This window comes from Scyliorhinus canicula, chromosome 11, assembly GCF_902713615.1.
Source record: "Scyliorhinus canicula chromosome 11, sScyCan1.1, whole genome shotgun sequence".
Classification (NCBI taxonomy): domain Eukaryota; kingdom Metazoa; phylum Chordata; class Chondrichthyes; order Carcharhiniformes; family Scyliorhinidae; genus Scyliorhinus; species Scyliorhinus canicula.
This window is the reverse complement of record NC_052156.1, coordinates 151970698-151994691: the sequence shown is the minus strand read 5'-3', so window position 1 is coordinate 151994691 and position 23994 is coordinate 151970698. Positions and strand designations below refer to the sequence as shown.

The window sequence follows — 23994 nt, the reverse complement described above, 5'->3', positions numbered from 1 at the left end:
GGAACACTCTTCGAACCCTCGGAGTCCCATGCGCCCACACAAATCCCGTGATACTCCTGTTGACCCTCCTAAAAAAGGCCTTCGGGATAAGGATGGGGAGGCACTGGAACAGGAACAAAAACCTCGGGAGCACCGTCATCTTAACGGACTGCACCCTCCCCGCCAGTGACAGCGGTAACATATCCCACCTCTTAAACTCCTCCTCCATCTGCTCCACCAACCTTGTGAGGTTGAGCTTGTGCAGGGCCCCCCAGCTCCCCGCCACCTGGGACCCTAGGTACCTGAAGCTCTTCCCTGCCTGCTTCAATGGGAGCCTACCAATCCCCTCCTCTTGATCCCCCAGATGCACCACAAACACCTCACTCTTGCCCAGGTTCAACTTATACCCCGAGAAACCCCCGAATTCCCTAAGAATCCTCATCACCTCCGGCATCCCCCCCACCGGGTCCGCCACATACAGCAACAGGCCGTCCGCATACAGCGACACTCCATGCTCCTCCCCACCCCAGGCCCCTCCAGTTCCCTGACTCCCTCAATGCCATGGCCAGGGGCTCAATCGCCAACGCGAAGAGCAAGGGGGACAGGGGGCACCCCTGCCTCGTCCCCCGGTACAGCCGAAAGTACTACGACCTCCTCCTATTTGTGGCTACACTCGCCATCGGGGCCTCGTAGAGCAGCCTCACCCACCGGATAAACCCCTTCCCAAACCTAAACCTCTCCAACACCTCCCACAAATACTCCCACTCAACCCTATCGAAGGCCTTCTCCGCATCTAATGCCACCACTATCTCCGCCTCCCCTTCCACAGCCGGCATCATAATGACGTTGAGGAGCCTTCGAACGTTTGTGTTCAGCTGCCTTCCCTTCACAAACCCCGTCTGGTCCTCATGAATGACCCCAGGCACACAATCCTCTATTCTAGTGGCCAGGATCTTTGCCAGCAGCTTTGCATCGGCGTTCAGCAGCGAAATCGGCCTATATGATCCACACTGCAGAGGGTCCTTGTCCCGCTTCAGGATCAAGGAAATCAGCACCCGTGACATAGTTGGGGGCAAACCCTCCCCCCCCCCCCCCCCCCCCCCCCTCGTTAAAGGTCCGGACCAACAGGGGGCCCCAACAGGTCCAAATACTTTTTATAGAAATCCGCCGGAAACCCGTCCGGCCCCGGCGCCTTCCCCGACTATCCCTTTGACCACCTCCTCCAGCTCGATCGGCGCCCCTAGTCCCTCCACCTGCTCCTCTTCCACCCTCGGGAATCGCAGCTTGTCCAAGAAGCGCCCCATTCCACCCCCCACCACCGGGGATTCCGACCGGTACAGTACCCCATAGAAGTCCCTGAAGACCCCATTGACATCTACCCCCCTCCGCACCACCTTCCCAGCTCTATCCATCACTCCCCCAATCTCCCTGGCCGCGTCTCGCTTCCAGAGCTGGTGCGCCAACATCCTGCTCGCCTTCTCCCCGTATTCATACACCGCCCCCTGTGCTTTCCTCCACTGAGCTTCCGCCTTTCTGGTCATCAGTTGGTCAAATCTGGCCTGAAGGCTACGCCTCTCCCCCAGCAATCCCTCCTCTGGGGCCTCGGCATATCTCCTATCCACCTGCACCATCTCCCCTATCAGTCTCTCCCTCTCCCTATGGGTTCGGATGGAGATCAATTCCCCCCTCATCACCGCCTTCAATGCCTCCCAGACCGTCCCTACTCGAACCTCCCCGTTATCATTGGCCTCGAGGTACCTCTCGATACACCCCCGAACCCTCCCGGCCACCTCCTCATCTGCCAACAGCCCCACCTCCATGCGCCAGAGCGGACGTTGGTCCCTCTCTTCCCCCAGCCCAAGGTCCACCCAGTGCGGGCATGATCCGAAATGGCAATGGCGGAGTATTCCACATCCTCCACCCTCGACACCAGCCCCCTGCTCAAGACAAAAAATTCAATCCTCGAGTAGGTCTTATGTACATGGGAGAAAAATGAGTATTCCCTGGCCCTTGGCCTCGCAAACCTCCAGGGGTCCACCCCCCCATCTGGTCCATGAATCCCCTCAGCACCTTAGCCGCCGCCGACCTCCTACCCGTCCGGGACTTGGTTCGATCCAATGGGGGATCCAGTACTGTGTTAAAGTCCCCCCCCCCCCCATGATCAGGCCCCCCGCCTCCAGGTCCGGAATGCGGCCCAACGTACGCCACATAAACCCCGCATCGTCCCAATTTGGGGCATAGACATTCACCAACACCACCCGCTCCCCCTGCAGCTTGCCACTCACCATCACGTACCTCCCGACACTGTTAGCCAACACCTTCAACGCCTCAAACGACACCTTCTTCCCCACCAGGATCGCCACCCCCTTACTCTTCTCATCCAACCCTGAATGGAACACTTGGTCCACCCACCCCTTCCTCAGCCGGACCTGGTCCACCACTCTCAGATGTGTCTCCTGGAGCATGGCCACATCCGCCTTCAGTCCCTTCAGGTGCGCAAATACTCGGGCCCGTTTGACCGGCCCATTCAGCCCCCTCACATTCCAAGTTATCAGCCGGATCCGAGGGCTCCCTGCCCCCTTCCCCTGCCGATTAGTCATACCCCATCCCTTGCCCACCCCCGGCCAGCGTCCCACGCTCTGCCCGTTTCCCACGGCGGCAACTCCCCCCCCCCCCCCCCCCCCCCTCCAGCACCCCTGCGTCCTCCAACTCCTCCCTGACTGTTTCAGCAGCAACCCGGTACCCCCCCTCCCCCCCAGGCTAGGACCCCTCCTAGCCACGCCCCCCTCTCCAGCACTCCTGTGAGCCAGCTAACTTCTGCTGACCCCGGCGACTCCCGCCCTACTTTTGGCTCCTCCCAACGTGGGCCTACCCCACCTCCATTGTGCCCGTCAACGAGTCCACCCTCCCCCCGCTCCTGCGCGGGAAAAGAAAACACGCCCCCACCCTCTCACAGCGCGGGAATCCCGCAGAAAGCCCGCGCTTTCGCCCTGCCGGGCCCTGCCTCCTCCAGGGTCACTCCCATTGTCAGTCCCCCCCACCTCCCCGTTTACCCCTCTGCCCGAACACGTCCACCTGACCCCTGCTTAAAAACCCATATAGAAAAAACCGTACAACATCACCCCACCCACCCTAAAGCCACCCTACATCCTACACTAAACCAAGCAAATACAAAATTACACAGCATCCCCCATCAGGGGGACCCTCAGTTTGAGTCCAGCTTCTCGGCTTGCACAAAGGCCCACGCCTCCTCCGGGGACTCAAAATAATGGTGCCATTCCTTATAGGTGACCCACAGACGCGCCGGCTGCAACATTCCAAACTTCACCCTCCGTCTGTGTAGCACTGCCTTCGTCCGGTTAAACCCGGCCCTCCACCTCCGCACTCCAGTCCTGGAAGATCCGCACCTCCGTGTTCTCCCATTTGCTGCTCCGCTCTTTCTTGGCCCACCGGAGCACACACTCACGATTCACGAACCGGTGAAACCTCACCAACACCGCCCTCGGCGGCTCGTTCGGCTTGGGCCTCCTAGCCAGAATTCTGTGGGCCCCCTCCAACTCCAGGGGCCCCTGGAAGGACCCAGCCCCCATCAGCGAGTTTAGCATCATCACCACATAGGTCCGACCCCTCCAGCCCCTCCGCGAGGCCCAGGATCCGCAAATTCTTCCTCCTCGACCGGTTGTCCAGCTCCTCGAACCGCTGCTGCTATCTTTTATGGAGCGCCTCATGCATGTCCACCTTCCCCGCCACGGCCACGACCTCGTCCTCCCTTTCGGAGGCCTGCTGCTGCAGCTCCCGGATCGCAGCCCCCTGGGCTGTCTGGGTCTCCATCAGTTCCCTGTTGGTTACCTTGATGGACTCCAGCAGCTCCAACTTCAGCTCCTGGAAGCAGCGCAGCAGAATCGTCTGCTGCTCCTGGACCCACTTCCTCAGCTCCTCGAAGCCTCCGCCGGCCGCCATTTTGTTTTTCTGCCCCCGATTTTTCCTAGCTGTTTCCGACGGTTTTCTCGCTGCCCCACTCCTGGTCCGGACCATGGGACCATTGGGGTCGACTCCTGGGCTCTTCCCCCGTTGGGATTCGCCACCTCAGCTCCGTTGGGGGCTCTGAAAAGAGCCCCAAAGTCCGTTATTCGCAGGAGCCACCGAATGTGCGGCTCAACTGCGCATCGCCGCCACCGGAAGTCGTCCTCAAGTGTAGTCTTAATGTCACCTGTTTATTGTACTCAGACAAGAAAGTTATGCTGCTTACTGCAAATTCAAAAAAGTGCTTGGTCACATTTGTCAGACTGTTATATGATGGAGGCAACGTTTGTAGACCACTGATATTGTTAGGCTGAGAATCCACATTTTTTCTCTGGTACATCGGATAATTCAATCCTTGATACACATGAATGAATACAATACCAGCAGAAAATAGACGTAAAGCCTGCAAAAACCCTGATGAAAAATTGCTGGTTTGAGTCCTGTCTTTTAACAAATTGTCACTTAAGTTTAAGGGAGTTTCTTATTCCATACTGTAAACAAAGGCGCACAGGCAAGTTCAGACAATGTTGCTCTTAACTAGGTACAGTGAGCCAAAGGTACTTAATACTCTCCATGGAGGTTGATGAGGTAACAGTATCACACAGCGCAAACTAAGCCACACTGACCAGTTCATTCCCAGGATGTGCTGAATTAGCTGCTCTGAACAATGGATTATAGCTGACCTCACCATCCATGGGCTAGGGAAAGGCCAAATGAGAAACAAGGGCAGCACGGTAGCACAGTGGATAGCACGGTTGCCTCACAGCTCCAGGGTCCCAGGTTCAATTCCTGGCTTGGGTCACTAACTGTGCGGGGTTCTCCGTGTCCGCGTCGGTTCCCTCCGGGTGCTCCGGTTTCCTCCCACAAGTCCCGAAAGACACGCTGTTAGGTAATTTGGACATTCTGAATTCTCCCACAGTGAACCCGAACAGGCGCCAGAATGTGGCGACGAGGGGCTTTTCACAGTAACATCATTGCAGTGTTAATGTAAGCCTACTTGTGACAACAATGATTCTTATTAATAATGGAGAATCTCATTCTTGATTTACTTCCCCAACTGATTCCAGATGAAAAATGTAAGTGCGGCTATACAATCTGGCTTGTTGGTGATAAACTTTCCAGTCCATCTCCCCTTCCCTTAAGACAGGTAATGGCAGTCTGGCTCAACCTGGAAACGATACTGGAGGGCGACGGTTATCTGTGGCCATAGTCTGAACCAAGTAACATGTGACCATGGAGTCATCGTCCTCTTGAGGAGTCTAACAGAACCCATGGTAGAGTCACCACCATTGGGAAAATAGAAAAGTGGAACAAGGAAATTGCTAAAAATGAATTCCTCAACAAACAGTTAGGCCCGTCACCCCTGCCAAATTTTGAGAAAGAAAACAATGCAAGAAAAGTAAGGAGATTCGATATTTACCTAAATTAATATGCAAATAACAAAGGAAACAAATGCTCTTGCATAGATACATATCAGTTGCACATATTTAAAAGCTAGGACACACCGATTTGTTACGCTGGTGACAGTCTAAAGCAACATGTTTTTATGATTCTGCATCAAGTATCATCTGAAGATGTGCATTGAGGAACTTAAGATTACAGAAGGACATCTGCAGAACAGTAAGCTGGCACAATTTCCAACCACAAGAATAAAACAACTGCTTTGTGCTGAACAGGAAACCTTTAAAACACTGGCCTTCCTCAATGTTCCAACGACTCTGCTTTGAGATGTTCTTGGGTTCCAAAGCCTTTTATTATATTGTACCATCTCCCCAGATGCCTCTTACAGCCCAATCTGGTCAGGCACCATTTCCAGTTCATCAACACAGACAAACTTCAGCAATATTTCCATAACGTTTAACACAAATTTATGGTACAGAAACAATTCTCATGTACAATGGGCTTTATGGCTCAGTCGATTAAGTTAGCAACAGCCAAGCAATAAAAACAGGAGGAGCCAGGTTCAATCTTTAAACTATCTAAACCAGAATGACGCTATTTTCAGTAGTTAGCCTCAGCTCCATAGGTCAAGAACGGTGCATTTAGTCAAGATTCCTGTACATTATGCTGTGATGTGTTACAATGTCACCCCTCTCTGCCTTACACCCACAACCCAAATCAAATAGCTTCCTGACACTCGGTCTAAAGTCCAGGCTCACATTTGAAGGGGCACTCGGCTGAAGTACCAGAAACACTCATGATACCATAATGTGAATAAAATCAATGCTTTCAGGACAAGAAGCAGAGAAAATTAACGGAGCAAGGAAAAAACAGTGTGAATTGACAGATTGGAATTATAGAAAAGGGTTTACTTCAGGAGTAAGAAAATAAGGATCTTTTTAAAAAGAATGAAGAGCTCCTATTGGCAATCCACGAGTTCACTTCCAACTTCACCATGAATACAAGTTCTGCTTCATAAAATTAAGAGAAAACCACTGAAAGATAGGACACAATTGTGCCAGATTCAACACAACATATACCCACTCAACAAACTGAGTAACACTTGACTCAAATGCTCATGTTACAAGGTCATGCAAACATTTCCACGTCTCGTAAATAGAGGCCTCCAATTTCTAAGAGCCTAGTGTTCCACAGAACACCTGTTGAATACAATTTTTAAATGGGGGCACAAGATCACAAAGCAATTTAAATCCCCCAGTGAAATTGATGAGCAAATGTAACACTGAACAGTCACCAACACCCCAGACACTCCTTTTATAAAAACTCCTATCTCCTGCCTTGGGTAAACAAGATTAATAGAAGACCTGCCTTGTACCCTTTTACTAAGCAGCTTTAGCATAATCTTACCAAATCTCTAAATAATGTTTACAAGATAGTTTTAGAGATAAACACAAAAGAATAGAATAGTTAATTGCTGGATTTTTTAAACAATTCCCTTCGATATGGTTAACTGCAGCATTTCTGATATTGTACATAGAGCTCCTCTGCTGTGACCTACAACTCGACATTGAAACCATTCTAAATATGTAATGAGCCTGTTTGCATTTTGACCTCTGAAAGGAACTCAAGTCCAGCTAATTTCCATCCACCATCACTTTCTTATTGTTCCAATATTTACAAGTAAAAACGAGAAGACAATTTCAAAATCGGAAGGCTGTTTTCAGGAAAAGAATAAAGCACTGATTCTTACATCAACTTCCAGAAACTCTTACATTGACTTCCAGAAACTCAACACTTTGATTATCCAACAGATTAAAAAGGCAGCCAATTCTAAAGATCGGCTTCACTTACGTTTTTACATCTAAATAAAGTCTTGCATCCCTATTGTGGTTCAACTATTTCTTTCCAATTAATTTAGAGTATCCAATTCTTTTTTTCCCCCCCCAATTAAGGGGCAATTTAGTGTGACCAATTCATCTACCCTGCATATCTTTTTGGGTTGTGGGTGTAAGACCCAAGCAGGCAGAGAGAAAATGTGCAAACTCCACATGGACAGTGACTCAGGGCCGGGATCGAACCTGGGTCCTCAGCGCCATGAGGCAGCAGGGTTCAACTATACTAACAATTAAATGATCACAAAGTCTCACCTCCACAGTGCTAACAACAAAGAGTATATACACACAATACCAAATTATATAGAGTTTGCTTTATAAACTTTACCCCTCCTCAACTACCAACAATACATTACTGGTAACCAGAACCCACTGTTGATATTCCAGCAAATCATCTCAGCTCCCTTTTGTGCTCTCATTTTTCTACAATAAAGTAGACAAATCACTAACAACAGCAAGCAGGTCCACACACAATACGCCAAGATTTTCCAGCTGTTACCATTAGTGTGTTGTGGAAATCGACTTTAAAAGGAAACTAGTGGGCCAATTTGCTCTTGAAGTTATTAAACAGCCTGGTAATCCCCCCCCCCCCCCCCCCCCAATGCCATAAATCACAACCAGACTGATGGCAAGCTGGTTGCTCTGACGCAGGCAGAGCAATAAGAATCAAGCAAACTTAATTTTGACAAATGATTCCATAACCAAAAAGTCGATTTGTTTGCTGTCAGCCCAACCAGCTAAGCATTTCCAGGATTTTCTGCTTTGGTTTCAGCTTCACAGAGCAATGCCAATTTATACCCTCCTTTTTTAGAGGCAGAGTTAATTCCTTTTTTTTTATATAAATGTATTTATTACAAACATGTATCAAAACATGTTACAGCAAATAAACACCCCGGGAAACATACTTCCCAGCAGTCAACTATATAGTCCACACTGATTTTCCCCTTCCCCCTCCACAAACAGCTCCTCAAACACGGTCACAAACATCCCCCACCTTTTCTCAAAACCCCTGCAGAGCCCCTTAATTCATATTTTATCTTCACCAACCGCAGGAGGTCATAAGGTCACCCAACCAAGCCACTACCCTTGGCAGCGATGCCAACCGCCACTCCAGCAAAATTCATCGCCGTGCAGAGAAGCAAAGGCAACATCGGCCTTCCTCCTCTCCATGAGCTCCGGCTTCTCTGAAACCCCAAATATCGCCACCAAAGGGTCCGGGTCCTCCACCTCCTCCACTACCCTGGCTAAGACTGCGAACACACCCGCCCAAAATCTTACCAATTTTTTGCAACCCCAAAACATGTGCACGTGATTCGTTCGCTCCCGCCCACACCTCTCACATTCATCTGCTACCCCCCCGAAAGAACCCACTCATTCATGCCAGAGTCATATGCACCCTGTGCATCACCTTAAACTGTATCAGACTCATCCTTGCACAGGAGAAAGTCCCGTTTACCCTACACAGTGCCTCACTCCATACTCCCCAATTGATCTCCTCTCCCGACTCACTTCTCATTTCTCCTAGATCTTCACCACCCGCTTGCCTCCCTGCTCCTCCAGCCACTTGTATACATCTCCTCCCACCCCTTCCACATCCGGAAGCAGCAGTTGCTCCAGCAGAGTGTATCCCAGCAACCGTGGGGAACCCCCTCCAGACCTTTCGCGCAAAGTTCCTAACCTGCAGATACCTGAACTCACACCCCTCAGCAGATCCCCAAACTCCCTCCCCTCGGCAGATCAAGTTAATTCCTTGCTACTAACCAGTTCTACCAATTGTTCCTCCAAATGTACTTGGATGTCTTGAGAGCAAGAACTAGCTGGTAGCTTGATTATATTGGTGTTGGGGGCCAGAAAGGAGTTTTAGCAGGGAACCAGGAGACAGAAATTAAATATGCGGTTACGATCCCAGACTAGATCTCAACAGTGGCTGAGGTCCTTGACCGGAACCCCAATATTTTAGCTAATTTGAAAGACCTGTACGGAAAAAATTTGCTCCAGTAGTGATTGCATGAAGAAATAGGGCTTGGTTATTTTTTTTTTTAAATTCCAACTACAATATTAAATGTTTTAACTTCACACCCAAAAAGAACATCTTACAATGGTATTCTCCAATACACCAATGTTCACCTCAGACCACAATTCTGAGTCTATTATCATACCTCAAGGAGGCTCCCTGTTCCCAAAAATATAGGTCATTCCTCTCAATTACTCACTTAATGTGTATGTGGAACTGAATCATACAGGTAAGCAAGGTCCCATACACAATTATGTGGACTTTACCAATCACATTGCGAACATCAGTTACACCACTACAAATTACCTTAGCATCTCTAAGCTATTGAGGGGAAGGGTCAGGGACAATACAAGAGATCTTAGTCCTAATTACAATTCAGTAATCAATAGTGGAAAGCAAGTGACAACCATCAAGGACAAATCTGGAACCATCTGCAATATGTGCCAACGCTCACCACTTGCGCTCATATGTTAAGAGTGATCACCTCAGTAAGGTGTCAGAGGTCACTTGCAATCCATGGAATGTGCCTTAGGGTAAGTCAACACCCTGGGAAATAGCAAATCTAAAAATAAAGCGTAGCAAAAGCAAACTCCCTGATGGCAATGTTATCCATTGAACCATCAACTCCAGGAAGCAGATTTGTTTCTCGCTGTATTGTAATAGCTGACCCAATAACTATGTGAGGCATGGTGTGTTACAACTAACCTCAATATTCCTATGTTATTGGAAGGAAGAGAGAGGAAGAATAAAATGGCTCCCACATATCCCCAGTGACCAGTGTTGTCAAGTGAGTGGCAGTGATACCTCCAGAATAGCCCAACAATGGTCAGAGTATCAGAGATTGACAAGCAGCCATGCAACCAAATCTCAGCAATAATGCAATACCTTCAAAAGATTGAGGAAGAAATGGAACTCCTATACAAACACAGGACCTGAAAGGGCTCCTCGAAGCTCACCGGTCACATGCTCCGAATCGCAGCACAATCAGCATGTAGATCTTTGCCTTCTGATGTCAAATAACTCTGTTTTCTTATATATTTTTTAAAAATAAATTTAGAATATCCAATTCATTTTTTTCTAATTAAGAGGCAATTTAGCGTGACCAATTTACCTACCCTGCACATGTTTTGGGTTGTGGGAGCAAAACCCACGCAAACACAGGGAGAATGTCCACACGGACAGTGACCCAGAACCGGGATTGAACCTGGGGCCTTGGCAGCACCGTGAGTTGCCTTTTTTACATGAGGGAAGTCACAGCATAATTCATAACAGTACCATAATTAGTGTATCATTAACCCCTAAACTGATGGACCATAATTTTAACGTGGGAGGCAAGCCTTTTATTCAGACAGGAAAGGTTATGAGGACATTGTTTAACATCCTCTGTGGAAGTGTGCAGTGCCTCCATTTAACTGGTGGGATAAGTGTTCACCCTGTAGCTGAATCGCCTTTCACGTTGCAGTTATAGCTTCATCACATCAAAACAACACTTCCAAAATGCAGTGAGCATACAAGCAAATCTCTTTTAAAACTGAATTAGTTTCCATCACAGTAATGTTTCATGAAATCTAGGGACAACCTTGTATCAGTTCACTGTACAGTAGAGTACAGTGCAAATTGCTGGTGGAGGATTGATCTAGAAACTAAATGGAAACAATGCAGAGACACAGTAGGAAATAGATTCCTGCAACAAAAGGCCACATGAGAATGAGCCAATGCACAAATGATCAGCTCTGTCCAAAATATAATTAAAGGAGACAGTCTGTGGCACCTCTCGGAGGGTTACACATTTAACAGTTTGGGGACGGAGGTGGGTGGGAGGAACAGACTTTACGGCACGGTAGCACAGTGGTTAGCTCCGTTGCTTCACAGCGCCAGGGTCCCAGGTTCGATTCCCGGCTTGGGTCACTGTCTGTGTAGTCTGTATGGTCGCCCCATGTCTGCTTGGTTTCCTCCGGGTGCTCCGGTTTCCTCCCACAAGTCCCGAAAGACGTGCTGTTAGGTAATTTAGACATTCTGAATTCTCCGTGTACCCTAAAAGACACCAGAATGTGGCGACTGGGGGCTTTTCACAGTAACTTCATTGCAATGTCAGCCGACTTGTGACAATAAAGATTATTATTGCAGTGTTAATGTAAGTCTACTTGTGACACGAATAAAGATTATGGTACAACGAAAGAAAAACAATAATAGGTTCACACACTGCAATCAAAATATACAGCCAAATAAATATTCAACAGTTGGTGTCAATTACCTTAATTAAAAAGGAACAATTCATTAAGTGAAGCACCTATAACAGAGTTCAACAATTATTCGCTTCCTCCATTCTCCAGCTAAAATCATTCTGCAATTATGAGCAAGAAAAAATCTCAGACCAATCAAACAACAAAGCTTCATAGTCAAGGCTGACGTAACCTTCAGACAGCCAGATAAACAAAAGTTGGTGTGTGGGTAGAACAGGTGATTAAAAAGGCTACAATGCTCCATCTCACCCTTAGCACATTCCCCTATCGTGAGTGGAGATAAACTACAGAACAGGAATGTGTTCAACTTACTCTACCTGCAGACCAGATGTGTGCCCCCCCCCCCCCCCCCCCCGCCACGCGCCAAGCCCACTACAGCACAGTAGTGTACCTAATCTCCTGTATGGCTCAGAGATGTGAACTGTGTACAGAAGGCACCTCAAAACCCTGGAGAAGTACCACTAGTGCTGCCTCTGCAAGATCTTGCAAATCCATCGTGGATAGATGCACCAATATCGGTGTTCTCACCCAGCATTGAACAGGCTCCACCAGCTCCACTGGGTAGGCAACTCCGTCCACATGCCTGACAAGTCTTACGAAACAAAGTGCTCTACTCGGAGCTATGGCACGGCAAGTGAGCCCAGGAGGGCAAAGGAAATGCTTACCAGGATACCCTCAAACCCTCCTTGAAAAATACAACATTCCTACCGACATCTGGGAATCCCTGGCCCAAGACCAAGTGAAGGAAAGTTATCCAGGAAGGAGCTGAACAAGACTTATCATTGAGAGCAAGCTGAAGCCAAGTTTCGGCAATGCAACCTGGACAGCGCATCCACCCACTCTTCCAGCCAGCGTCTGTCCCACATGACAGAGACAGAGTTGTGAACTGGAGACCTGTCACTTGGAAACTCATTTTTAGTGTGGAACCAAGTCACCCACGACTCAAAGGGACTGCCTAAAAAACAGGATGGCAAATTGAATGTCGTTGTTGCTTGCAAGGGGAATGGAATATAAAAGTAGGGATGTTTTGCTAGTTATACAGAGTGCAGGCCAGCACGGTGGCACAGTGGTTAGCACTGCTGCCTCACGGCACCGAGGACCCGGGTTCGATCCCAGCCCCGGGTCACTGTCCATGTGGAGTTCAAACATTCTCGTTTTTAAGGGGTGGCACAGTGGCAAGCACTGCTGCCTCACAGCTCCAGAGACCCGGGTTCAATTCCAGCCGTGGGTGTGTGGAATCTGCACACACCCCGCAGATTTGTCCCCGCATCTGCCTGGATTTCCTCAGGGTGCTCTGGTTTCTTCCCACAGTCGAAAGATGTGCTGGTTAGGTGGTTTGGCCATGTTAAATTGCCCATTAGTGCCCAAAAGGTTTGGTGGGTTACTGGGTTGCAGGGATAGAATCATAGATGTTTACAGCATGGGGTGGAGGCGTGGGCTTAAGTAGGGTGCTCTTTCCAAGGGCCGGTGCAGACTCAATGGGCTGAATAACCTCCTTCTGCACTGTAAATGCTATGCCTTTGAATCTCTCAGTGTCTGCACGTGTCTTACAACCCAAAAAGATGTGCAAGGTAGGTGAATTGGCCAAGCTAAATTGCCCCTTAATAGTACTGGTGAGACCACATCTACAGCACTCTGTACAGCTTTGGTCTCTTTATTTAAGAAAGGATGTTAGAAGCAGTTGAAGTTCACTCGACTAACACCAGGGATGATGGGGCTATCATAGGAGGAAAGCATGGTCACGCTGGGCCTGCATCCACTGGAATTTAGAAGCTGGAGAGATATTATTGAAAGATAAAAGATCCTGAGGAGCTTGATAGAGTGGATGTTCAAAGTATGTTTCCCCTTTTGGGAGATGCTAGAAATAGGGTACACAGTATAAGAACAACGGTTTCCCATTCAAGACAAATGAGAAGAATTTTTCTTCCCCTCAGCCATGAAATTTTTGAACTCTTTCCCCAGACCGTGGTGGGGCAGGGCAAATAAATATTTTCAAGGCAAGAGGTAGATAGATTCTTGACTAAGAGTCAAAGATTTGCAGGGATAGGCATAATGTGGGCACAATATCAGTTGTGATCTCATCAAATAGCAGGGCAAGCACAAGGGGCCAAATGATCTACTCCTGTTCCTAATTTGTATATTGGCATTGTAAATCATCCCCATTGTGTATTAGTTCAGCGTTGACCTCACCAGTATCTTTAACTAAAATGTATATTTTATCGTATTGTCCAATAAGGACTAAGGCTTCAATTGGCTATTTTCTACATTTTGCCTTGGCCCCATTATCATGTTGGCAGGTGCCGTGTTGGGAGGTGCCGTGTTGAGTGCAGTCACTTGCCTGCTAGGCAAAGAAATCACAGTAGGAATCATCACCAGACCACAACTCCCAACAACCAGTTCAGAGGAGCATTTGTGGGGCCTTGGAAGCAGATGTCACAGCTCTTAAGCAGCTTAAAGAGAAACGGAATGAAGGTTCATATCTTTCAAGAAAAAGAAAGGTAGCTCAGTTGGCAAACACTTCATATTGGTGACAAGAGGAGAAAATAATTGAAAAATAAGCCAAACCCTGTTGTTGGCTATTCCAATGCTAAATTTTCCACACTTCCTGTCCTCAAAGAAGAAAGAAAAGTACAGCACAGGAAGAGTCCCTTCGGTCCTCCAAGTCTGCGCCGACCATGCTGCCCGTCCAAACTAAAATCTTCTCCACTTCCAGGGTCCGTATCCCTCTATTCTCATCCTATTCATGCATTTGTCAAGATGCTCCTTAAATGTCACTATCGTCCCTGCTTCCACCACCTCCTCCGGCAGCGAGTTCCAGGCACCCACTATCCTGTGTAAAAAAAAATGTTCTTAAACTTGCCTCATACATCTCCTCAAAACCTTGCCCCTCACACCTTAAAGCTATGCCCCCCAGTAATTGACCCCTCCACCCTGGGAAAAAGCCTCTGACTATCCACTCTGTCTATGCCCCTCATAATGTTGTAGACCTCTATCAGATCGCCCCTCAACCTCCGTCGGTCCAGTGAGAACAAACCGAGTTTATTCAACCTCTCCTCATAGCTAATGCCCTCCATACCAGGCAACATCCTGATAAATCTCCTCTGCACCTTCTCTAAAGCCTCCACATCCTTCTGGTAGTGTAGCAGCCAGAATTGGATCACTATACTCCAAGTGTGGCCTAACTGAGGTTCTATACAGCTGCAACATGACTTGCCAATTTTTATACTCAATGCCCCGGCCAATGAAGGCAAGGGTGCCGTATGCCTGACTACCTTCTCCACCCAAGTTGCCTCTTTCAGTGACCTATGGCCCTGTATACCTAGATCTCTCTGACTGTCGATTCTCTTGAGGGTTCTACCATTCACTGTGTATTCCCTACCTGCATTAGGACCTTCCAAAATGCATTACCTCACATTTGTCCAGATTAAACTCCATCTGCCATCTCTCCACCCAAGTCTCCAAACGATCTAAATCCTGCTGTATCCCCTGACAGTCTTCATCGCTATCCGCAATTTCACCAACCTTTGTGTCGTCTGCAAACTTACTAATCAAACCAGTTACACATTCCTCCAAATCATTTATATATACTAAGAACAGCAAAGGTCCCGCAGGGATCCCTGCGGAACACCACTAGTCACAACCCTCCTTCCATTGCTACTCTCTGCCTTCAATGACCTAGCCAGTTCTGTATCCATCTTGCCAGCTGACCCCTGATCCCATGTGACTTCACCTTTTGTACCAGTCTGCCATGAGGGACCTTGTCAAAGGCCTTACTGAAGTCCATGTAGACAACATCCACTGCCCTACCTGCATCAATCATCTTTGTGACCTCCTCGAAAAACCGTGCTGCTCTCGCTAATACTTTTTTTTTTAAGCCCCCACCACCTCCACAGCCCAAAACTTGGAAAAATCCAAAAGGATAAAAGCCTCCTTGTACAAAAAGGTGTGCATGTCATTGGGACAAACAGAACACCATTGGAGGAATTCCATAACCAGCTAGCAGGATGTATTCTACTCCCAAGCACACTGGGCTCCCTCCACACAGACCATACTTCAATAAACTGCAAACATGCCTTCAATGTGAAGACAATCAATAACAAGTTTCAACTTAAAGATTAAGGTGGATTTCAAATGTCAATTTCTAACACCCAGGATACCAATTATACAGCAATTCTGTGAATCAGTACACAACTTAAAGAAATTTTTCTAAATGCCTTAAAATCCCACTTGTAGTACATGAACCCAACTAATTTTCCTCGGGTAAAAAACTGATTTAAAAATATATTGAACACCAATAAAGATGTCATTAGTTTTTGAATTTTGCGGCCACTAATGCAAGTAAATGCACCAACGAATCTTTGTCTTGTTAATGTTATTATAGCAGTGGTTAATAAATAAATAGTGGCCAGGAAACCAGGAAGACTTACCTGCTCAAAATCATCTGAACATGCAGACAGGGGTTCAGTTTAATCTCGCGTCCAAAAGGCAACACCTCCAACAATACAGCATGCATTGAACTCAAAATGATAGCCTAGATTACATACAGACAGACGACTGTGGTTTTGACTCCCAAGCTAAGGGACACCACAAAGTCAAGGATGATATGAGAGCAAAGTCCGAATGGCAAGTCAGTGAACCCAGGAACTGCACACACAACTCCAGCTGCCTTCAATGACAGTATTGCTTTCCTGTTCAGGTTTGCTCACTCTGTCTCGCGTTATCACTCTCGTATTTTTCGAACTTCAACATTATATCTAATGGGGATGGGGCAGTTCATTCAGTTGGCTGGACAGCTGGTTCATGATGCAGAGTGACGCCAATAGCATGGGTTCAGTTCCCGTACCGGCTAAGGTTGTTCATGAAGGCCCTGCCTTCTCAACCTGGCCCCTCATCTGACATGACTACAGGTTAAATCACCACCAGTCACCTGTCAGAGGAGAGAAGCCTATTGTTCTTTGGGACGTGGCAACACGAACAAAATGTTATATTTTTTACCTGGAAACAGTACATTTTCTTCTCTTTAGGTAGAGATCGATGGAGTAAAAACTTTCTTCCACTGCTCGACAATCCCTCAATTCATACCCATTGGGAAAAATTTACAGTACCCAAGGATTTTTATTCCAATTAAGGGACAATTTAGCGTGGCCAATTCACCTACCCTGCGCATCTTTGGGTTGTGCGGGCGAGACCCATGCAGACAGGGAGAATGTGGAAACTCCACACGGACAGTGACCCAGCGCCGGGATCGAACCTGGGACCTCGGCGCCATGAGGCAGCAGTGCTAACCATTGTTCCACCAAGCTGACCCAAAAAAAAAAACTTGCTTTTCCCACATTCTTCAATATTGTGCCAATAGGTTTCTTATGCACTCTCATTTGTCACCTCAAATGACTCCCATCACCTCCACCGGAGACCAATAACCAACAGAACTTCACCCGGTTATTAAACAACTCAAAAAGCTTTCTCTAGGTTTTGGAAAGGCAAAATTTATTAGTGTTCTATTTATTCCCCGCACAGGTCAATTAGACACACTAAGAAAACTCACACCCATAATGCTTCACAGGAATCCTGGAAACACAAATTTGCATTAGCCTAGACTTGATAACATCCCAGAAATGCATAGCTTAACGAACAAGGCCTTGTATAAAAACTGAGGGAGCTTGAACAAATTCACAAATTATTCAATGTGCCATATAACCTGTACACACACCAGCAATCCATGCACGGAGTCAAATAAGATGCAATTTCCCTTAAGACAGCCCAGTGTTCCCAAAGTTTAGTTATTTTCCTGCCCTGATTAGGACTGCAGAAGAGTAACATTCTCAGGGTCACATTTGGCAAATACCACTCACTGTATTAATGCACAAGTTCTGATTACCCTTCGCCACAACCAGTTCCGTTCTCCTCCCATAAAACATACAAAGCATTCCAGAGTTAGATAAAAATATGCATTGCTGTTCCTTTTTAAGAACATGAGCTTGGACAAATTTTATTAAGGAAACTTGCTGCCTGCTCAGTTGCTTCCAGTCTTGGCAGCAATTACAAAAAAGCAAAGTGATTGGCACCCAAGATGACTTTAGAAAACACAAAAAAACTGCTCTTTGATCCCCAAGAGAGAATTGTCCTCATGGTAATTCATCGCATATTTTAATCATTTGGGCCCTCCAGTCTTCAAACTCCAGTCTACAATGAATGCCTCCACCCCCTTCTGCAGTCATTATCGATGGCAGACTTCAGCTAAAATGATTCGCAATCTAATTTTCCAATCATTAATTTCCTCCCTCAACTTGGCATCCCATTTGTCGAGTACCTTAAGAATGTTTTAATCAGTTTGTTCAGTGACTTCAAAAGTTCATCTAATTGCATTCAGCTCCTTTTCACTGATGGTAAACACAAGTACAGATAGCAACAATCAGACACAAGACTCTGTTGCAAAACAATGATAGCACTGGAAACATCAATGTACTAATGGATAAGAGCACACCCCTTTATAATACAAGTCATACAGGGCAGAAGGTCCGGGTTTGACTTCCAGCTTCTGCCATATTCGCTAATCTGAACCAGTTATAGCAGTTGGAGCGCCAGCACATGTACCGGGAATAAACTAACTTGGGTTTACTTATTTTTACTATACATTATGTCCTGCCGGGAAGCATTCATGTATATGAAATGAAAATTGCTTATTGTCACAGGTAGGCTTCAAATGAAGTTACTGTGAAAAGTCCCTAGTCGCCACATTCCGGCGCCTGTTCAGGGAGGCTGTTACGGGAATCGAACCGTGCTGCTGGCCTTTCAAAGCCACCGATTTAGCCCTGTGCTAAACAGCCCCTCTAAGATAGCAAAATCTAGCACCAATGCAGGTCTTTAACAGTCAATCAGACCTCTCACATTCACTGTCTAGGTAGCAATCTTGTACCAGCGTTATGAGAATGTAAATGCCCAGAAAGAGTCACCATTTAAAGGACCAGGCTAAAAACTGATTTTTTAAAAGTTTCCATGAAAATATTAAAATTACAATACAAATATATTAATTCACACGATGAGGGCATCACTGGCAACATTAATATTTACTGTCCATTCCCAATTGCCCTTGAGATGGTGAGACAGAGCAAGGTGATCCAACAATGATGGATTATATCGAAGCTCTGTAGTCCTTCACATCCAAATGTGAATGATGTGGATAATTGCAAAACTAATGTGAGAAGGAGACTCTACAAACATCTTCAGTGGTGGTCGAACTCAGTCCAAAGACAAGGCTCAAGCATTAGCAACCATCTTGAGCTAGAATTGCTAAATGGATGATCCATCTTGACCTCCGAGGTCTCCACAATCTCAAAATGTCAAACTTCAGCTATTTTGATCCACTCTGGCATCAAGAAAGGGCTGAATGCATTGGACACAGAAAGGGTTATGGGCCCTGATAATATCCCAACTATAGTAATGAAGACTTGTGCTCCAGAACAAGCTGCACCCCGAGCCAAGCTGCTCCCAGTACAGCTGCAACACAGGTATCTACTCAACAATGTGAAAAATTACTCGGGTATAACTTGTCCATCAAAGGTTAGGACGCATCCAATTTGGCCTCTTGTGTATTTTACTTTGAAGGAATACATCGGAATAGGACAACCACGTATTCAATTCTAACTCTGGCATAAGACCTTAGTCATAATTGCAACACCAAGCATGACAACACAAACTTTTGTAGGATGCAGTCAACTTCTGTACAAACCTGCCAGCAATGCTGCAAAGAGTGAAATGGCAGTCAGTGCTGCCTGCCAAAACATGGCTGCAGAAATGTGGAAGTAATTATGTAAGCTGAAGAGACAGGATAAAGAAAGCCAGTGACAGAACATCAGACCAGGCATTTGGTGTCATAAAGCTTAGACACAGAGGCGAGGAGGGAGAAAAAAATTCCACCATCTCTCGCACACTCCAGCAGTTGCTGACAGGAGAGAGGTCAGGCAATAGAGTCTGTCACCTGGGCTGCAATAGAGTCTGTCACCTGGGCTACAATAGCAAATCAGGCAGATTAATTCAAATTACCAAAGTATACAATAGGGATGGTGGAGAAATTAGATCAGAAACTGGGGATGTAAGTAAAAGGGACCAATCAAACTTCAAAATGAAACTAACAAATACGAGCTGACTACATTTTCTTACATGACACTTTACGCAGACAAGTGAATACTAAAAAAAACAGTAGTTTAGAAAGTGTAACCCAAGGTAACAACCTCCAACTAACGACCTTCCAACAGCCCTTGCAATGACAGATTTCAAACTAGTTCAAGAACGTTTCTAAAAATATAAAAGCATGACAATTTTTAAAGGAGTTAGGAGCGAAGGAGAATTGAATTGTTCATTAGTAATCTGCTGTTAACTGTGTGCTCCTCCACCCAACGGAGCGCTATAGACGCATAGTCTTTCTTCTGTGGTGTCAGCTGGTGTATGTGTTTGTGTGTTAAGTAAGCTCCTCCTCCAACTCAATTCCGGCTGGTAACAGTACAGCCAATCTGCTCTTTGCAGCTCGCTTTAGGACCAACAGTTGCTGTCCAGCGAGCTCCAGCAGGTAGCACCACCAAAAAACATAAACCCAAAATGGATGAGGGGCAACAAGATATTAAATGTACCAGATATTCGTGACACAAACCTCTGTACATAAAAATTCAGTAATTCCACAATACATTGCAAACAAGCAACAAAAATGACAAGCCGTCACAGGAAACCAAAAAAGTCTCAATTATTCCACAAGAACAAGAAAATAAAAGCAGAAGGACCCATGTACAACACCATTAAAGAAAAAAAGTAGTAATTCTATCAGCTAAGGTGGCGCAAGTGTAATGAAGCATTAACTTGTCACTCGATTAAGAGTTGACATCTGCACTCAAATTCCTTCGGTTTTTCTTCCTCTCCCCCCACCCCCTCCTCCCAAGTAAAGCTAGACAGATCAACAGGCCAAAAATACCCCACAAATACACGTCAGACAATCCCCGATCTCTATTGTAGATGAAAACATACAAACAAGGTTTGATTAGATGTGACCCTGCCTTTTAATCATAAATCGTTTGTTGAAACGTTAAATCTGGCCTTCAAACACATGACACACTGCACACACAAAAATAACTGGGGCTAGATGTTTTTTGAAAAGGTAAAAGGCCTAACATCAAAAGAACCACAATCTCACCATAAATTCAGAACTGAAAATGCTACGAATTTAGATTAAAATTCCTCACACACACACACAAAAGGCCAATCCTTTCCCCCAGAAAATACTGGAAATATATATTATAGAGTAATAACACTTAAAACAGAAAAACAGAGGAATCCTCGAAATCCGTCACCATGTGGATGTTGTCATTTTCCTTTGATACAAGCCATGGCAAATCCCAAGAACATAACAACCGCTCTTCCCCTCCCCAAAAAGAAAATATCAACCATTACAATCGCTGTCAGTTATATTTTTACAGTTAGGGACATACATTATGTATTAAAATACCAACTGATAGGCTGAGCCTGCGGTAAAATATGTATAAAAAATGATATATTTCTGAAACATCTTGTAACACAAACAGCGGATTTGACACGATAATTAACAGAGGAGACAAAGAAGAGGAGGGAGGAAGGGGGGGAAAAGGAGGGGGGGGGGGGGGAGAGAAAGGAGATAGCGGTTGACTGCCGAAGCCTCTCCGAGTGGGGAGACTCCACTGGTCTGAAGGATACAGTTTGACCACATCGGTGTCCATTCGCCTTTTCCCTGGGCTGGGGGAGGACATGTCGGTGGTGCTGCTGGTGGAGGTGGCACAGGCGAGCTTTTAATTCCTCCTCTCGGGCCTGTCTTCCTCCAAAACACCTCCCCCCTACCCCCGCCACCCCCGCGTACACCCGGAGAGACAGAGAGAGAAAAATAACCAAACTCTCCTCAGGTGCAGTGGAGAGACGGTCACCCCTGGCCGGGAAAATAAATGCTGGGGGTATTCAGTCAGCAGCGATGGCGGGGGGCTCAAGTGTGTGTGAGTGAGTGTGTCTGAGGGGATTCGTCCCCCCTCCTCCTCCTCCTCTCTCTCCGCTCTTCACTCGGGCGACGCCACTTTGTCCTCTTCAGACTCTGAGGTGATTCTCCGCCACTCTCTGGGCTTCACTTCAATGGTCGCTCTGATTGCGGCCGTTTGGGTTTTTTTCTCCCCCCACCCCCTCCGTCCTCACGACGCTCCCTCCACCCGTCTTCCACACACTTTGTTTTTTTTCTCTCTCTCTTTCTCCCTCTCTCCTGCTCCCTCTCGCTCTGACTCCTCTCTGATCCTGAACCTTCTCTTCAACCCTCGCCCGTGACGTTGACGTTGTTGTTTGTCAGCGTCGACCACGACGCACATTGCGTCATCTATACGTCACCACGCAGTTCCGTCACTGACCCCCCCGCCCCGCCCCCATAGCCTCTCATTCGCCCAAGGGCATGCCGGGAGCTGTAGTCTCTGCCTCGGCGGTTTAAACCTGGATGAAGCAGTTCAGTTGCAACCCTGCTCAGTGAATTTTTTTTTCTCCTGAGGCCACCACTTGTTATTTCGTAACGTGGCCACTATGCGTGCTAACGAATGGCAAACTTAAACAAAGGCGTTCAAATCGACTATTACGTCATATAGGAATGTACCAACAATGCGCATGCGTTTTCGTCGAAAGGCATGACGGGGGCTGTAGTTCTCCTCAGTTGGCAAAAGAAAGCTGAGGGAGATTTCAAATATTTAACAATGCAGGACTAGAGACGTTGATGGGATGTAGTGAGGAAATGTCGTTTAGAACCTGAGCATTATTATTTAAAGGACCATTGTCTTCGAACATTTTACAATGAAGACATTAAAAGCACAGTACCTGACAGCCAGTTAGGTACTTCTGAAGTGTATGCACTGTTGTAATGTGGAACCTGACAGACAATCACATTTGTGCGCAGCACTTTTCTGCAAACAGCATTGCAACAATGACATGGCAATCTGTTTTTATGATGCTGAGAGAGGGAAAAATGTTGGACTGGACACTAAGATCTCTGGTCTTGGAAATAATGCAATGGGATCTTTTTAATGTCTGCCTGGTTTAATGACTCATGCAAATGACATAACAATACATATATGGACACTCATTAGCAGCATCACAGTAACTTTGGAAGAGATGGACAGATGTTGGGATGGCAAAGGTAGCCATCCTAGTAGCGAGGGATTAAAGTTCTTGCAAGACTCCCACATAAAACAATATTGATAATACATGCTGCGGGAAATATCAATTTGCACATGTGCTGGTTGCACAACCATCTAACATGGAGTGGTGTTTACCTTTTAAAATAAGAAATTCAAATTGGGTATATGAATACTAAATCATAATAATGCTGCTATTCATGAAACACTAATTTGTGAGGCAGCTGCTTTTTCTAGCTTTCTCTCAGACCCTTTGACCACCGTTTTCAGACCCTTTGACCATCGTTTTAGTATATTTCAGTATCGCTATTAAAATCTGGTACCTCTACCCTTTATTATGTTCACCCTGCATGATTTGCGGGTGTGTTTTTTTTTGCTCTTAATTTTATTTCTGATTGATTCGCTTATCCACTTATTTGAGTCAAGAACAGTGGCTGGGTTGAGCAAAACTAAGGATACTGGGCCAACAGTTCTGCTCCATTAACACCCCACAGTCTGTGTGGGCAAGAGAGATAATGTTGCAAATTGATAATAAGCCAGAAATGTAGCCACTCACAGCCCTGCAGAAGCAGCAGGAAGAGGGTTCTCTTCCTCAATCCTCCACATTCCAATAGTGCTTTACTCAAGGAAAGCAGGCAGATCAGCCCCTCTGCACAGGCTCAGTGTCAGGGAAGGAAATTAAACCTCTGGGTGGATGCATGTCACAAGTTGTGAGATTTGTGCTCTTTCACAGAACGAAATACCAACATGAACTTTCCCAAAGATTAAAGGCAGTATTCTCCCCTTAGTACAAAGACTTTCATTCTTCAGTAGTATTCAGTGTAATATTCTTGAACAATTTATGTTTCGATGAATGCTCATCAGTGGGAACTTTGCATCTCAGCTGTGACTCAATGGGCCATATTGTCATCCACATTGTGAGTTCAAATCCCACTCCAGAGACTTGAGCACATAACTTAGCCTGACATACCAGCCCTGATAAATTGCTGCAATGTCTGAGATGCTGGGCGGGATTCCCCATTGCCCAACACCAAAATTGAGAATGGCGATCAGGCGGAGAATGGCTCCCGATGCCGAAATCGCAGCAGGCCCCGGTTTGACGAAGGGCCGCAATGCTCCACCCCTCCTAATTGTCGTCATCGAGACAGGCACCGCGCACAGTCGCAACCCCGTTGGAATGTCATTAGTTTGCCCACCCACGAAGCTCCGCCTTTGATGGGCCGAGTTCCCGACAATGCGAGCCACATGTGGTCTCAGCGGTCGTA

At 46.5% G+C, this 23994-nt stretch overlaps 1 protein-coding gene across 1 annotated transcript in view; it reads right to left on the bottom strand.

The window, feature by feature from the left end:
* ube2h (ubiquitin-conjugating enzyme E2H (UBC8 homolog, yeast)) overlaps positions 1-21839 on the bottom strand; it is a 154848-nt gene extending 133009 nt beyond the window's left edge. The window contains exon 1 of the mRNA XM_038811779.1: positions 21270-21839. Coding sequence (XP_038667707.1) covers positions 21270-21322 — 53 coding nt within the window. The 5' untranslated portion in view covers positions 21323-21839. The remainder of the gene's footprint in view (positions 1-21269) is intronic.
* Positions 21840-23994: the final 2155 nt, after the last annotated feature.